This window comes from Gadus macrocephalus, chromosome 20 (genome assembly GCF_031168955.1).
Source record: "Gadus macrocephalus chromosome 20, ASM3116895v1".
Lineage (NCBI taxonomy): Eukaryota > Metazoa > Chordata > Actinopteri > Gadiformes > Gadidae > Gadus > Gadus macrocephalus.
Genome location: NC_082401.1, coordinates 1,087,591 through 1,105,310, shown reverse-complemented (window position 1 = coordinate 1,105,310; position 17,720 = coordinate 1,087,591). Strand labels below are relative to the sequence as shown.

Sequence of the window (17,720 nt, the reverse complement as noted above, 5' to 3'; positions counted from 1 at the left end):
TGCTTAGAAAGGAGTCAGTTGAGCTGGTTCATCTGGTAAGAATGCCCACTGGGTGCCTCCTTAGGGAGGTGTTCCAGGCACGACCAGTGGGGAGGAGACCTCGGGGATTCCCCCACTCGAGCTGGTTTATGTGGCCCGGGAAAGTGAAGTATTGGACCCCCTGCTGGAGCTACTGCCCCCGCGACCCGGCCCGGATAAGCGGCTTTGAAGATGAGGAGGATGAGTAAGACATGATGTAATTTATTCATCCCATCCCATCCCGGCAGCGTTGTCGATGTAAGGCTGTTTGTCTCGTTCGTTCCGGGTTCAAAACCCCAATGTCGACACACTAGCCACCCTTGAGCAGAACTAATAAGCAATCAGTTTTTAACTTGTTATCCTTTAATATCATACAATTATTTGAACAGACGTAAACATTAATTCAAATGGGGCTGACATGGCTTGCTTGATTAGCTAATTTCAGAGCAATGCTGGTATTTTATAAAAAAAAAAGTATTATATTGTAACAGCAAAACAACACCGACCAATAAATTGTCTTTGCCCACGAATGCAAAGATATGTTCTAATCACACAATTTCTATCAGTACAGTTGACAACCTTTATTGCATACAATAACAATGCAGATATCCTAACCCTAACCCTTCTTCTAACCCTCCATTAAAACAGATCAGCACAAACAGTTCTGGTTCACAAATTCCCATCCTTAATGTTGTAATACAGAATATTTCAACTAGCTTGACATGATGTGGACATATCTGTAGTCAATCCTAAATCGCTAGATTTCAACAATGTTATAAATCATAGTACACCCCGCCAATGATATATTCTGCAAATGAGAAAGGCTATCCAGCCCGTCCCTCTCTCTTTATCTAAAGACCCTTACTGTGGCCCCGCATATGGTGCTCCCGCTCCCTGCTACGCTTACTCCCTCCTTCTTTGTGAACAGCCGGTTAGTGGACACAATACGCATTTCATGTTTTGAATTGTGAAAGTCTGCCGCCTACTAACTGGGAGGGGCTCCCTCTTCCACATTGGGACCTTAAGATGCCTGTTTGTGAGTGTTTGGGTGAGGTGTGTCGTCTTCGTCTTCATGGGGCACGACCCTTGGGTTCAGCCCTCCTTCCTCTTGGACTTCAGGAACGGCTGGTGGAGAACATCATGGAGACGCTTTGCCTGCAGACACACAACATCCAGGGAGCTCACATCTATCCTGCTCCTATATTGACTCATGGGAATGACGCATTGATATACTTTCTCCACTCACTTTCTGTGGTCCCAGTCCTGGACAGAGCACCAAGTCTTCTTTCGATGCATTGATGATCCCTTTTACAGACTGGGCAGGGGACAGAAACATTGGTTTAAGACAACATAGGAACAGCAGTTCCACATTGATACAAAGTAGGGGTGTGAACGGTTACAAATAATTGTAAACGGTTACACGACCCCTTTTTTTTCCCGTGTACACGGTTAACCGTTTTTTATTTTTTAAGTGGGCCGCAGTCGCGCAATACGACCAATGGAGGGTAGAGTTTAGATCGGGCCCAGAAAATCAAGCCCGACCCGGCGGCCCGAGCCCGTGCACGTTCTGTCTGAGCCCGGCCCGACACATTAACTGTAATTATGAGCCCGAGCCCGGTTTCATACTACATGTGTAACTTTGTACACATTTGGCACAGTTGGAACACACAAGACCGGAAACATAGCAACGCCGGTAAACAAACCCCGAGAAGCCCAATCCCTGTGAGAGCTCCCCGCGCTACGGCCATCCGGAGGCGCACAGAGCTTTTGGCCGTGATATTATATATACAAATATTATATTATATAGCCTACTATTATATTATATATAGAGCTCCGGGAGTCGCAAACGGCCACATTCACTTTCTCCTCCAAGCTGCAGTTCACCCCGGACTGCACTGTACTGAGTTTGACGGTTGAACGCTGATTGGCTGTTACGTTACACATGTGACTCAGTGGCCACGTTACATGACGTAGCCTATGCCCGGTGTTCAGTTACCTAACATTTATCGCATGCATTTATTAGCTCCTTAATATTGTGCAAGTGGAACATTTGTAGCTTTATTAATCGCTAAATAAATATGTGTTATTTTTGATAAAATTATTATTATTATTTATTTTTTTCGGTTTTCGTTTACAGATTTTTCCTAAACGGTTATGATTTACTAACCGGTTACCCGTGTACACGTGTACCCGGTCACACCCCTAATACAAAGCATGACTTGTTCCAGCTAGTTCAATAATACCGACAGAGAAGGCCGACAGTAGAGTGATGGAGTCCGTCTTGTTGATGGACCTCACCGTGGTCAGGCAGTCAGTCACCTACAGAGACATAGTAGAAAAGGTAGGAACAACCGCAGGACTCGTACTTTGGGTCGGATAAGCAATCAAAGGTCAAGGATTTTACAGTATGAAATAATGGGAAATTATCTTTGCGGTACGAGCCTCGCAAGACCATCCTCAGATTCTGATTGGCTCTGCAGATCAATGTGTCCTCGAGTCACTTCAAAGCCTCTCCTAAGTGTGAAAGGTGCCATCAGCACTAGGGGGAGGTTGTTTTAGTTCAGTGCATTTTGGATAAAACTGTTTTGATTTCTTCTCTGTTCTCAGGCGCTGTTGAAAGACTGGCGCTCATTGCTGATTAGTTCTATCTTAATAGGCTGGAGGCCAGGCAGATGGAGAGCAGGGACACAGAATGGGATCTCATGAGATAAGGAAGGTCAACTAAAACGGTACTCTCGATTAGAGACAAACTGAAGGACCAAACAATCTTTGTTGACACTAGTCTAGTCGTCCTTCGGAGGAGACGTAAAAACCGAGGTCCTGACTCACTGAGGTCTTAAAAGATCCCAAAGCACTTATCGCAATGAGTAGGGGTTTCCCCGGTGTCCTGGCTAAAACTGCCCAACCAGCCTCATTCAATCTGGCCCCCTAATCATCCTCAACAATTCCGTCACTCTCCAACTCCACCCCCTGTTGTGTGGTGAGCGTTCTGGCGCAGATTGGCTGATGTGCATCACCCTAGTGGGTGCTACACACTGGTGGTGGTGAGTGAGGTCCCCCCCTTCACTGTAAAGGGTCTTTGAGTGTCTAGAAAAGCGCTATATAAATTCAATAAATTATTATTATTATTATTATTATTATTATTATACCTTGGACAGGTAGTCTTTCTCCACATGCTCCTTCAGGAGGTCCGCTGGTTTCTTCTCGTAGGACTTGTATGTCTCCAAGTAACGCCCGGCCTCCTCTGGACTGCCACACAAGAGGCGCAAGAAGAGGATCACTGGATTTAAATCAATCGGAGCTATAATATCAAATTATATAAACACGGTTTATATAATTACTAGTCAATTGAAAGGGATTTGTAAACATTCTCCTTGGACCTAGAGATATCTCCCTTCCTCTCTCTAATTGAAAGGTGATAAGATAGTTTGGATTTTGCAATTCCACTGCAGCCACGAAGTCTGATACTAAGGCAAATCGACTGACTTCTTTGTTGTACCGATACCAAAGATGTTCACTTCCCCCATTGTGTATTTAAAATTAACTTGGTCTCTCCCATCCACACTCACTCAGGAAGAGATCTCCTGCATGGCAACATTGAGCACCAGGCCATGTAACATTATACTTCAACTCACCACCCGAGCGTCCTTTGTCTGGAGGAGCCCAGTGAAAACCAGATGGCGTGGGGCAGCGGGTTGCTAGGTGGCGTGTTGTAGCATGCACATTGATACAGAGTGCTTGCAGGCTTAGCATGGGTGGCCCCAGTGGGAAGTGGGAACCCATCCACTAACCCTGGCAGTGTATTTAAAAGTAAACGCATGCTACACTTCTCCCATGCTCATGCATAGTTTAACTAGAATTTCCCAACAAAGAGTATTTTGCAGACTTTGCTTACCTCCATGCCAGGATGAGGGTGCAGTCAGCCAGGATGCACATGCGAGCCAGCTCCTTCAGTGAATGAGGATCCTTCTGCATAAAACAGTAAAATAATGATCTGATCTCCATATTGCACATGTTTTTTTTCTCGAAAAAAACATGACTTCAACAATCGTACGACTTGATTGCAATTTATTTTTTTACTTACCACATCGACTTGAACGAGCAACACTCGTAGAGTAAAGGTCTGTCCGAGCAGTTTGAGGCGGTCGTGAATATAATCTGGGTTGAGACTATGGTACCGCAAACTAAATCCAAAGGTCATCCCAACCAGTCATGTAAATAAGACAAGAGAAGCAAACTGTGAGATTAGAAAAATGTGTGGACACACACACACACACACACACACACACACACACACACACACACACACACACACACACACACACACACACACACACACACACACACACACACACACACACACACAGTGTGAGACCTCAGGAAAAGAGCACACGTCGTCTGTCCCAGCACATAATCGGGGGTAATTTCTCCAAACTCCCAAGGCACACTCCTGACAAACTTCAGAATGGGGTTTCCCCTCTGTGATGAGACATGGTAGAAAAACATTTGGGACAACATTTAGAATAAAGCCATTAAAAACACGAGTTAAGTTAGCTTAGCAAGTCCGGGGTGAATATCACAGGGAAGAGGGAGCAAGTCCATGTTCTATAGCTTACCTGCCGGGGACTGACAATAATACTACCACCAGATCCCACTGGTTTAGGAGCCATCACTGAAACTGGCTCTGTCCTCTGGTCAGCTCCCTGGGGTTGATCAGTCCCAGTCAAGTCCATGTGCTCGCTTGGTACATTGTTGTCCACACAAAGAATGCTTTGATGGATTTCATGCTGCAGGGCTGTACGGTCCACAGAGGTGGAGGGTGCTAATTCAAGGCTGCTCAGCATCGCAGTACTTTCATCCTGGTTTGTATTTGACACGTCGGTCTGGCCATCTGCAGGGTCCGCCGTTCCCTGGGTCGAGCTCTGAGGCGGAGGCTTGATCTAAAGTGGAATACATAACATACATGGGATAAAGCACTTGTATTCTGGAATGTAGGATCATGTAAACAGAGTGAAGTATTTCTCTTGAGTTGTTCCAATGTTTACGTGCGAGCAGGTGAGCCGGGTTTCTGCCAATCTGTGCTATCAAATCGTCCTACCTACCTAGTGGTTCTGCGCATGCCGACAATATTGATCCGTGGTGTGAAATACACATAATTTACCCCTGAAATCTCCAATAAAGACGTTTTAATACAGTATCAATATATGCTTCCCATATTCTTAGTGAACATGGAGTGAGTGAGGGTGTTATATTCTGTAGTGGGAGCATCGTTTGATAGAGGCAATTGGTCGACAGATCAAATACGCTACCAAACAAAAAAGGTTGCATGATTCGATAGACCCTTGTTCTGCCAATGTATGCATGTATTTTATACCACTGGCACGATTAGATAGGGAGCAGAGATTGGCACCACCGGGTTGGAGGAGCGGTACTGACCGGTGCAGAGTCCTCCAGGTGGAGAGTAAACCTTCGCCTCTCCATACTACTGAGATCAATGCTACAGGATGAGACGTGAGATTCATTTACCAGTCCGCTACAGGGTCGACTTGAGTCAGATCAGTTTGAACAAACCAGTTAAAAAAAAACAGCCAGACTCTTGAGACGGTCGCCGAGAAGTCGATGTCGACAAAAAAGAGCCCAAACTAGTCGAAGTGGATTGTGAAAATCCAGATAATAATGATTATTTTAATAATGAATTGATGATATATTTCTGTGTTTGTTTTGTCTAGAAGTAAGTTCAACCAACTGTAATAAATTGGTAGGCCTCCAGAAATATATGAACTGTTTGGGGTAAATAAATTATTAGGGTAATTCATTTGAGTACGAATTCTAAATTCTAACGTTGACATATCTGTCGTGAAGGCCAACTGGTCCAATAAGCCACATAGAAATGGACATGATGAGTGCACTTCTCGGAAAGAAAACTGTGTTGCTCCGCAGGCTTCTAGCTGTGTTTTCCCGCGTCACTACTTCTGACGTCATGACTATACGGAAGCCTTATGGGTCCGTGCTATTAAGCAATCTTAATAATAATCATAAATAATACAAAAAAGTAACTCCAACTATGCAAACTAGACCTTGAATACGCATGGCTCTTACATGTATATCTATCAAATGTTCACGTCCATATCAACCTATACGTTTTAATTGTGTAACTTTAATAAGTGTGAATATGATGTGAACATCACAGAAGTAGCCACCTGCCGTTTCCTTCCTATTTATAACCTCGTTAATGAAAGCAGCATAGCAGTCTTCTGGTTCAAGGGTCGGAGTTTACGTGTGTTTTTTGGCTTTAATAATCCTAATATAAGCAAGTAGCTAATGAGTTGAGGTTGTGTTTCTGTGGAGTTACTAAGGAGACGCTGACGCTATATTCAAACCGCGCCATGATGCATTCTGGGAGGCGCACTACTGTCATGGCGGATCTGGTGGTGAGCTAACGTTAACGATTAGCATACACAACGGTTTTCTGGATTAGTGGTAGTCCCACTTCCTCTCGGACGGCAGTAACTCAGCGTAACCTGGGTAAGTTTACAATTTGAATCTCTCCGTGTCCGACCATGTGTCGGGTGTATGTTTAGACTGCGGGATCAGCCGTAATACGGTAAGAGCCCTGCGGATCAGCCACCTAGTCGGTGGGCTAGCCACCTATCCGCGGCGTGTCTCCGCGCGTGCCTCGCTTTGTTAAACCGCTTCACGAGCGGCTTACGTTTAAACAACTAATGAATGGGCAGCAATCTCGCCTCAACAATGGCGAATCTTTTAGCTATCATCAAGGGTAATTAACGCGACCTTGTGTGGCTGGCGGTGTAACGTAGGCTGGACGTCAAGGGACGGTGAAGTGTTTTATAGTTCACAGGCCTAGCTCGGGTCCTCAGCCAGCGTGTTAGCCGCTACATGGTTAGCTGTGACAGTTAACTGTTAGATGGTTAGCTGCTACATAGTTAGCCGTCACGTCGACATCTGTCCTCTGTGTGCTCATGTCGATGGTGTGTTTGTAGGTCAGGATAACTGTATTTGTTCCGTAACCTAACAGTGTTTGTGAAATGCAGAATGCGTTAGATTGATGTGCCATTACAACAAGAGCTAGTATGTGCTATCCGCCGCCGTGTGGCTATCCGTTCAGGTGCTCCGTAACCGGAGGAGACCGGATAAGCACTCAGTTCAGTAACGTTAAGGACCTGGCGAAATGGTTGGATTTGCTGTTTTGTTTCCGATGTTTTGTGTTAATGATGTCCGGTATTTCCCGGCTTCGGCTCATGTTATGTTTTGTTTTGCAAATAATTAAAGTTCCAGTGAAAACCCTCTCCAACTCTTTAAGTATCGTAAGATAAATGGTCCACGTAGTATTTTTAAAACTGTGATATAACTTTAGGTGCCAACTGTTTTTCCATTGATCTCGTTGTGTATTTGAAATTATTTTCTGGATGCCTTATATTTGGTCTAAGGCCAACCAATGAGTGTAGATTTGGTCTCCAAACTGGCCTCGATGCCCAACGACCTGACCAAACCGTGTGCATTTTTAGTGAAGCACAAAAATGTGCTATTGATCAATGTGTAAGCATTGACAACTACTCGTTTAGTTGTGCATGTTTTTTTTCATGGTTTAGGCTTAAATCCAATGTTCGACGATGCAAACATTTAAACTGCTCTTGTGTCAATGAAAATGCTTATTAACATGACACCCTTTTAATTGGGAAGAAGACACAATATTTCTTGTAACAAGGATAATTGAGGCAACGGCCTTTTTTAAATTAAAACTATTAGAAAAGTTAACAAGGTTATATGTATTATTATTATTATTATTACATGAATCAAATGAAACACAGCAGCAGGACAGACTTGTTGTCGCTGCAGGCAAACTAATGAAGTGTAGACCTGTCTGAAATGAGTAGATCTCAACAGCACATCTTGATGTATAAATGGTGATTCATGTATTGCTTGGTGACACTATTTAGATGTTTTTGTTGAACGCTATCGACAACGGTTCCCACTTTGATCAAACATAAATCTATCCCAGATTGTAAATGCAATGGTCAGACAGATTCCCCCTTGTCTAGTTGAAGGTTTGGACTGCTATGAGTTTGTTCACTCAGTAATTGTTGGTAATGACTAGCCATGTGACAATACAAGAAATGTATTAGTAAATACCAATAAAACTGAAGTTCAATGGTTCTTGACAACCAAATCGATACCACTGTATAAATAAAAAACTAAAACTATATCCCACCTACTTCAACAAATGGTCCTTTATTGAAAAACATTAGAAAACACTTTTTTGGTAATGTGAACAAGTGCTTTCCCTCTCATGTATATTGAAGCATACCCACTCCGATGGATTTCATTTGAATAGTACTCGCTAGTACCGACATAATTTGGTCGGTACCATTTAAAGGCCCACTATGCAGGATCGGCCATTTCTTCGCTGTTTTCTTGGTTTGCGCACACACTTTTCTCTACATAGCGCCCCCTACAGCTTCGTAGTAGATATTTTACAACACTGTCGTAACAACTCGTTGACGACCCTTTCCCATGCACTTCTACGCTAGCCATGTGCATTTGTTTTCAAAGAAGCCGGCTAATGCGTGGAGCCAGGTCCGAAGTAGATGTTCATAAAGTGTAGACAAGGTTATACATTTTTAAAATGGTGTATTTGTATTGCAATAAACATAAATCCATCCTTTTTTATAATTGACGGGAGAATTTATATCCTAGATAGAGCTGTCAGTTAAACGCGTTATTAACGGCGTTAACGCAAACCAAATTTAACGGCGTCAAAAAAACTTCACCATTTTGATAAGAGAATTAAAATGAGAAGAATTATGGGACAAAAAAATCAAGGGATATTTAGCATGGAAAAAGAATTTGCGATTAATCGCGATTAATCGTGAGTTAACTATGACATTAATGCGATTAATCACGATTAAATATTTTAATCGCTTGACAGCTCTAATCCTAGATTATAATTGTTTTATCTTTGGTTGAACAGAACGATCAGTGCAAGAGTGTTGGCCATCATAATACATAAAGATAGCACCGACAGTCGCCTCTTGGGTCCCTTATCAGTCGATGCCGTCAAGCATTTTCTAAACTACAATCTGACTACATTTTCGAGGCGCGATTGGATGCTTCCGCTGCGTCACATCCGGATGGTGTCGGTCCGAACAGAGCAAGTTGCATTTTCGCTTCTTCCTTGGAGAAGCGACAAGGGGCAATGAAACGCCCACCAAACGACCAAGAAATTGTTGTAGAACCATCAGAATAACTCTAAATCTGCATAATTAATGTAATTTTGGCTAAGAATGTTGCATAGTGGGCCTTAAAAATAACAGAATTTGGATCCCTAAATTCCATCCCTAAATAGGACGGTATGATACAGGTTATACTCAGTTACAAAGACTGTGTATACTACAGGTTAAAGTGACTTAACATAGACTGTGTGTATACTACAGGTTAAAGTGACTTAACATAGACTGTGTATACTACAGGTTAAAGTGACTTAACATAGACTGTGTGTATACTACAGGTTAAAGTGACTTAACATAGACTGTGCATACTACAGGTTAAAGCGACTTAACATAGACTGTTTATTAGGGGTGTGAATCTTTGGCTTCAGACGATTCGATTAACGATTTAGTAGTTGGCGATTCGATTCAAGGACAAATTTTTTTTTTTTAACAATTCAATTCTGTAAACCACGATTCGATTCAGTAACTTTGAACCAAAATTCTATATCCGTGAAATAAACATGCAATAATGTGACACCCCCCGTACATTTTACCATTATTCTTTGCGAAGCCAAAATGCTTCCACACTTTGGATTTCAAGTTTGCTGGTGCATTAACAATCTCGCTGCCGCTCTCTGCCATATTTGAAATGCACCAGTAGAGGGTGAGGGAGAAAAAAAACTCTCGTGGGACTTCCTTGCAAGCTGACTAGCTGATGTCAGAGTTACGGATTACTGAGCTGCACTTCACAAAATAAACGTGTAAACTAAGTCTTAAAACATTAATCATAATCGATTCATACGATTTAAAGCATTTATATTGATTATTGGTGAAGCCAAAGCGATTCAATCTATTTATTTTAGCAGATCGATTTAGTTGAATCGGTAGGACTGACAATCGATTCATCAATGCATCGCTTGAATCGTTACACCCCTACTGTTTATACTACAGGTTAAAGTGACTTAACATACTTGTGTATAATACAGGTTAAACTGACTTGACAGACTGTATGTAATACAGGTTCAACTGACTTAACATAGACTGTATGTAATACAGGTTCAACTGACTTAACATAGACTGTATGTAATACAGGTTACACTGACTTAACATAGACTGTATATAATAAAGGTTACACTGACTTAGTTAACATATAATGAATATTGAAATTCAGGTTGTTGTTTCAGAGGGAACCAGCAGAGCGCAGCTCTCCAGTCAATTGGCTCCAAGCATCTGGCATAATGGAATGTGCAGTGGACATTCCCTCAGGTGAGTGAGCCCTGCAGCTGATACTCTACGTCTCACACCACAATCCATCATCGAGGGGGGGCCTGTGCAACCTGGCTCTGAAATGTGTCACTTAATGAAACATTAGAAAAGTGCATTGCATGTAGGGATGATGACCGATTGGTTGAGCGTATCAACGTTAACCGATCAATCTTGGCGCTTGTCGGTTAGTGTGGACTGTAGTGCAGGGCTCTAAAGTGCGACCAATTTGGTCGCACATGCAACCTAATTTCTCAATGGTGCGACTAAAAAAAATCAGAGGTCGCACCGGTGCAACCAGCTGTTCAAAAAGAAAAAACCTCTGCGACTCTGAAAGTCTCCCTGTGGGTCAACCTTCAACAACAGACACACATATAGGCCCATATCATGGTGTAAACCAATCAGAGATAATGAAGGGCGGGACCCCCCTCTGATTGGCCGTGGTCCAGATATTCCTGTGTAATGCGTGTGCTGTGTTCTCACCAAACGTGAAATTTTTCGACCGTTCGCTAGGGATGGGCGATATGGCCTAAAATCCATATTGCGATATACATGCAACCTATTGCGATAACGATATATATCACGATATATAAATCATAATAGAACCATTTCAGAACAGGTTACATAGACTCTAAGGAAAGCTAAACTGCTAAATGTATGTCGTTTTGAGAACATTTATTGTGCAAAACTAATCATGCAACATAATGTTGTAGCTGCAGAGACTTTAAAAAAGAAAAAAATCTTCTGTGTAATGACGTATACTTCTCTTAATGAAATAAAAATTGGTGGTGTCTTGTTAATAAAGAAACGGATACTGTGAATTAGGGAAATACGTCCAGTATTAGGCATGGCTATTTTAAATAAAGAAAAATCTTCCAAGTGTGTGCACAGATACTTGCTATTAAAACATAAAATAATAAGTGGAAAATGAACGCATATAATTTTGAAATGAACATGAAATGAGAGCAATCACCAGCTCCTCCGTTTCGCTTTCAGCCATATTTACTTAGATGACGATGATGCGTTGAAGCCGGTTGGGGCTCATGGCTCTTTAAATTCCGCGGGTCGCGGACGATGCGTTGCAGCCGGTTGCAGCTCGTGGCTCTTTAAATTCCGCGGGTCGCGGACGATGCGTTGCAGCCGGTTGCAGCTCGTGGCTCTTTAAATTTCGCGTGTCGCGGATGATGCGATGCAGCTGGTTGCAGCTCGTGGCTCTTTTTAAAATTCGCGGGTCGCGGACGATACGTTGCAGACGGTTGCAGCTCGTGGCTCTTTATATTTCGCGAGTCATGGATAGATCGCGTCAAACATACATTATCGCGATAGAGCAATATAACTAAAATCTCTATCGTAGGCCATTTTTTATCGTTTATCGTTTATATCGCGCATTCCTACCGTTCGCGTTGTCGCCGAAGTTTTGTCGCGCCACACATCATAATCTGTCGCTGTGCAAGTTGTCGAATTTGTCGCGTCACAACAAGATAACCACCATTGCATGTCTTTACCTTTTGTGGAAGAGGGAGGGACAGTATATTCATAATATTGTAATGACCACAGAAGAGGCAGTGAATGAAATATTGAATAGTAGGGCCCGACCGATTCATCGGCCTGCCGATTTAATCGGCCGATTATAGCCTTTTTGAAAATAATCATCTGCCAAAAAGACGCAGATTACAACCGACTTCTTTGAAAAAAAATTTTTTAGAAATGTTATTGCGCTTAGTATCCTGCAGATTGCGCTCCTACTCGCCTTGCTAACTAACAACTTTAGCTGGAGTAAAAAGAGGAGATTGAATTTTACCGTACAACATGAAAGCACGCTCGCTCAGGCAGCTGCGCGCTCACCTCACCAATGTACACAAGACGCGTTGTTTGAGCATGTTGTGCCTGTTTTTCTTTAGGTCCCAGGCCATGTAAATTTGTTATACTGTAGACTCTAACGGTGAGACCATACTGCTCAGCACGCACGTGTTAGTCACTGCTCACGAGCGCAGCACATTGGGAGTTATTTATTTTACATTTTACATTACACTCATTTTTTTACTGTAAATGTATTCTATAACACTCAAAGGTTCTGCATTCAATTCACATATTCGTCAAAAGTGTTTAAAGTATATTTAAGGTATCAAAAACTATGTTTTATATGCTTTTTTTGGTTTTGTTATTAATCGGCAGATTAAATCGTAATCGTAATTTTTCTCTGAAAGGCGTCGGCATCGGCACTCAAAAATCAATATCGGTCGGGCCCTATTGAATAGACAGAGATTTATTAGATAGGCCTACCTAATAAACCGTTGGAACACACAAGACCGGAAACATAGCAACGCCGAGAAGCCCAATCCCTACAAGAGCTCCCCGTGCTACGGCCACCCGGAGGCGCACAGAGCTTTTGGCCGTGATATTATATATACAAATATTATATACTATTATATTATATATAGAGCTCCGGGAGGCGCAAACAGTAACATTCCCTTTATCCTCCATGCTGCAGTTCACCCCGGACTGAACTGCACTGAGTTTGACGGTTGAACGCTGATTGGCTGTTACGTTACACATGTGACTCAGTGGCCACGCTGTTGAACGCTGATTGGCTGTCGTCACGCGAAATTCGCGTCAAAGTTCAAATATTTCAACTCGAGCGAATTTGTTGCGCCACAAATCCTCGTGAACGTGCTCGCCTGTGCACGGCGAAAGTGTTGCGTGAAAAATTCGCCCGATACGCGTCTATACGTTCACTTTGTATGGGATCCTGTCGCCCCGTTTAGACAGGGAAAGTGGATGTGGAGGAGGGTGACCAGACGTCCCCGTTTTGTGTGTGTGTGTGTACCAGTGTTGTTTTTGGCAGGCATTTTAGATTTAGTTTTAGTCTTAGTCTTTTTGACGAAATGCTTCTTAGTTTTAGTCCCATTTTAGTCATTTCTATCTTTGAAAGTTTTAGTCTAGTTTTAGTCTGACGAAAACTCAAAAGGTTTTAGTCTAGTTTTAGTCCGACGAAAACTCGTCGGACTGTCGCACTCGTCGCACACGGCACACTCGCAGCTGCGCGCGAGCGAGGCTTTTAGTGTGTGATGGGGGCGTGACTGTTAGGACAAGCAGCTGGCTCCATTTCTCCATTTCTTTTCCGCATATTATAGTTGGCGGGAAAAAAGCATGTTTTGAAACTTTGTTCGTCCACTCACTAACAATTTAGTCTCGTCTAGTTCTCGTCTGACGAAAATGTCTACATTTTTCGTCACATTTTAGTCTTTATATGGCTTTGGTGACGTTCGTCTTAGTCTCATTTTCGTCATGGAAAAAAGGGGTCTGACGACGTCATTTTCGTTTTCGTCTTGCCTGACGAAAACAACACTGGTGTGTACGCTAACATTATGACACTGCGTCTCTAGCCCACTGTTTAATTTCTCCTCAAGTCTTTTTATTCCCGCATGTGAGCGGCGGAGAATATGATCTCTAAATTATTATGGACAGTAGACTATTAGCTATAAAGACTACAGTTAGCAATCTCATTCCAAGACCTTTTTGTGTGAAGTGAAAAAAATTATCCTTCACACTCAATTTTTCCGTCTCCTCCAAACTAAACAAGCGGCGTCTCTTCGGAACTGTCATTTTCTTAAATGAGCCGGGGCAATGTTTCGAATGAGTTCCTAATAGGGATGAGTCGGTCGCGACCGATTCGTTCACAACAAACGAATCCCGAACGTGAACGACAAGAACTGGTTCCCCAAAACAAGAACTGGTTCTTTGATTCTTTTCTTTTAACGTAAAACAAAAATATGGTCACGTAAATAAAATATACAAACGAACAGAGCTTCGTCTTCCCGCGACTTATATTGATTGAGTCTACAACGTTCTCAAAGATTCAGCCAATGAGAGGTAGCAATGGTGTTGCAATGGCACCTCGGTTAACAAATGACAAGGTGGTACCGTCGAATTTGGGGGGGGCAGACACCTGTGAGATTCCCTGTCAAATGACGTAATCTGACGTAACAAACAAATCAAAACGAACGAATCAAACAAACAAATCGTTATAGTGAACTGAACTGAAAGAACTAGTTCCCGGAAAATAATCATTTTGCCCATCCCTAGCTCCTAACCGTGCGTTCACACCAAACGCGACGGGGCGACAAGATCCCATACAAAGTGAACGTAGAGATTAGGGATGGGCATGATTAATCGACGATCGACTAATTGATCGTTAAGAATTTCGTCGATTACGTACATTTTTCATCGATTAAACTAATGCAGTGTGCAATTAATCATTTTACCACACAGGGGCAATATTTAAATTTGCGGCTCCTCCCCCGCAATAACATCCCGCTTTGAGCGGTGAACTCTTTACGTCTAGCAGCTATAAAAAGCTATAAAAACTACGAAATGACTATTAATGCGCCGACTTTGGCTCAGCCTGGCTCCGCCCTCTTCCGCTACGTAGCTAAGGTAGCTGCCGTTGAGTACGAAAAGTGTACATCGCCACACACTTCGCGATTTCACAGTTTTCAGTACACTTAATTTCGCCCGATCTGAATTGGAAACCCCTACGTACTCAAATTTAGACTAGTAAGTATGGCTATTGGAACACGGCGATGTAATCATGAAGCGGACGAGGCCCCGGTGAAGTCTGGTGTGGGACCATTATGATTTAAAAAATGACTTCTTGGGAGCACTATAAGCCTACCACTCAAGGCGAGGTTAGCATCGAAGCAGAAATAAAGAACTTTCTGAGCCCCTGGATTGTGGAAATTTGTCCCCCGCCATGCCAAGTTAGCACAGAGGTATTTGTGCATCACGGCAACGTCGGTCCTCTCAGAGCGGGTGTTTTCGGCGGCTGGACTGACGGTCACCAGGCTGCGGTCGCGTCTGACCCCAGAGCATGTCAACATCTTTCATGAACATCTTTCTGAACAAAAATCCGTAGACTGGTTAAGTTATAACATGATTGTTTTTTTGATATTATTATTTTGGGAAGAAACTAGGGTTGTGTTTATTTTTTGTTATGTTTATGAGCACCGGCTTCGAGCTGCATGCTCTGTTGCTTAGAGCAGAGTAGCGCATAACTATTGAACGGATCTGGTTTAACTGAGTTGTTCATCTAATAATAAAGATCGCAATCAGGAAAACACGCTGCATTTGTATTTTCATTTCATTTTGAATATAATTAATTTTTTAATTTTAATGTAAAATATTAACGATTAATCGACTAATTGATCGTTAATTCTCCCGACGATCGACTAAGACAACTTAATCGAATGCCCATCCCTAGTAGAGATGCGTATCGGGCGAATTTTTCGTGAGAGAAAACCGGCGACAAGTTTTTACATGTCGCACCACACTTTTGCCGTGCACAGGCGGGCGCGCTCACGAGAATTTGTTGCGCGAAAAATTCGCTCGAGTTCAAATATTTGAACTTTGACGCGAATTTCGCGTGATGACAGCCAATCAGCGTTCAACAGCGTGGCAACTGAGTCAAATGTGTAACGTAACAGCCAATCAGCGTTCAACCGTCAAACTCAGTGCAGTGCAGTCCGGGGTGAACTGCAGCATGGAGGAGAAAGTGAATGTTGCCGTTTGTGACTCCCGGAGCGCTATATATAATATATTGGTAAATATTATATAATATTTGTATATATAATATCACTGCCAAAAGCTCTGTGCGCCTCCGGATGGCCGTAGCGTGGGGAGCTCTCATAGGGATTGGGCTTCTCGGGGTTTGTTTACCGGCGTTGCTATGTTTCCGGTCTTGGGTGTTCATACGGTTTATTAGGTAAGCCTATCTAATAAATCTCTGTCTATTCAATACTTCATTCACTGCCTCTTCCGTGGTCATTACAATTAGGGATGTCCCGGATCGGATCGGGCCCGATACTGGGTTTTTAAGGTAAATCGGGATCGGTCGATCTCATTCAATTTCATGGCCGATACATATTAATCTATCCGTGTGTGGGTGTGTGGAAATTGTGTTGAATGAGATACAATTTCGCACGTTGAGCACACAGTTGTGTGACTCGTTTATTGAGTTAGAGAAAACAGGAAATCAAAACGTGCTGCAAGTAAACAAATCCCGCATCGGGCTCTGACGTCATGAGACGCTCGTAATCCTTAAAGGGACAGCGATCCCTGAACCACCAAGACGGTGAACGACATGCCCAACACAGTGGAAAGAACACATAACAAAATACTTTAGGTGAATTACGTTACACTCACTATATAAGTGGTGGGCCGGTATCGGCGTTAACGCGAAACATTTATCGGGCGAATAAAGAATATCGCCGTTAATCTATTTTCAAACACTTCCTTGTTCGGATCCATCACGTGACTGAACTAACCAATCAGAAGCTAGAATTTAGACTGAGGAAAACGTGAAGGAATCAGCGAGGCAGATTCAACAGAATATCCTGACTGTGTTAAATATGTAAACATGTAAATATGCAAGTAATAATTGTGTGACATAAATATGTAAATGATTAACTGAATAAACATTGTAAGTACATTTCTAGCAAATTAACTCCAATATAAATTATCTTAATTTATTCTACAACTTTCAAATATTTAAGTTCTAAACCTTACATTATGGATTATTACACGGCTCTTCTCAATGCTGGCTGGACAAACCATCCCGAGGTCAGAGAATCCTCTAAACTACTGGCGGGCACATGCTACACAGCGACCCGCACTGGCTGATACAGCCACGAAGTTTCTTTGTGCACCTTGTAAATCGGTGGACAGTGAGAGACTGTGCAGTGTTTAGTGCAGTGTTGAATGTCCTTGATGAGAAAAGGAACCGGTTGTCAGCCGAGATGGTGCAGATTAGGGCCTGACCGATATTGATTTTTGAGCGCCGATGCCGATTATTTTCAGAGAAAAATTACGATTACGATTTAATCGGCCGATTCAAAACAAAAAAAAGCATATTAAACTTAGTTTTTGATACCTAAAATATATTTTAAACACTTGTGACGAATATGTGAATTGAATGCAGAACCTTTGAGTTTTAGAATACATTTACAGTCAAATGAGTGTAATGTAAAATAAATAACTAACTCCCAATGTGCTGCGCTCGTGAGCAGTGACTAACACGTGCGTGCTGAGCAGTATGGTCTCACCGTTAGAGTCTACAGTATAACAAATTAACATGGCCTGGGACCTAAAGAAAAACAGGCACAACATGCTCAAACAACGCGTCTTGTGTACATTGGTGAGGTGAGCGCGCAGCTG

General features: G+C 42.6%; 2 protein-coding genes and 1 long non-coding RNA gene across 6 annotated transcripts in view; 1 reads left to right on the top strand and 2 right to left on the bottom strand.

Moving 5' to 3' along the window:
* Positions 1-584: 584 nt before the first annotated feature.
* ercc1 (excision repair cross-complementation group 1) lies at positions 585-6,001 on the bottom strand. Of its 2 annotated transcripts, none has more exons than XM_060040961.1 (9): positions 5,455-6,001; positions 4,635-4,958; positions 4,394-4,497; positions 4,103-4,202; positions 3,914-3,987; positions 3,168-3,267; positions 2,262-2,337; positions 1,265-1,333; positions 585-1,173 (listed from the first exon to the last, which is right to left on the bottom strand). In XM_060040961.1, exons 1-9 carry the CDS (start codon positions 5,497-5,499, stop codon positions 1,157-1,159), a joined length of 909 nt encoding a protein of 302 aa, XP_059896944.1. In that variant the 5' UTR covers positions 5,500-6,001; the 3' UTR covers positions 585-1,156. The 2 variants fall into 2 exon arrangements, with proteins under 2 accessions (XP_059896944.1, XP_059896943.1); XM_060040960.1 differs by having other exon boundaries at positions 2,266-2,337; positions 5,455-5,987.
* Positions 6,002-6,263: 262 nt separating this feature from the next.
* Positions 6,264-17,720, top strand: part of sona (SON DNA and RNA binding protein a) — a 34,629-nt gene continuing 23,172 nt past the window's right edge. The window contains exons 1-2 of one of the 3 annotated variants that reach the window (XM_060040947.1): positions 6,264-6,543; positions 10,430-10,511. In XM_060040947.1, coding sequence (XP_059896930.1) covers positions 10,484-10,511 — 28 coding nt within the window. In that variant the 5' untranslated portion in view covers positions 6,264-6,543; positions 10,430-10,483. Of the gene's footprint in view, positions 6,544-10,416; positions 10,512-17,720 lie in introns of all 3 variants that reach the window. The other 2 variants (XM_060040946.1, XM_060040945.1) reach the window with 2 other exon arrangements.
* Positions 12,086-12,675, bottom strand: LOC132449225 (uncharacterized). The gene is made up of 2 exons (XR_009523541.1): positions 12,191-12,675; positions 12,086-12,143 (listed from the first exon to the last, which is right to left on the bottom strand). It is a non-coding gene; the product is annotated as an uncharacterized LOC132449225 (long non-coding RNA).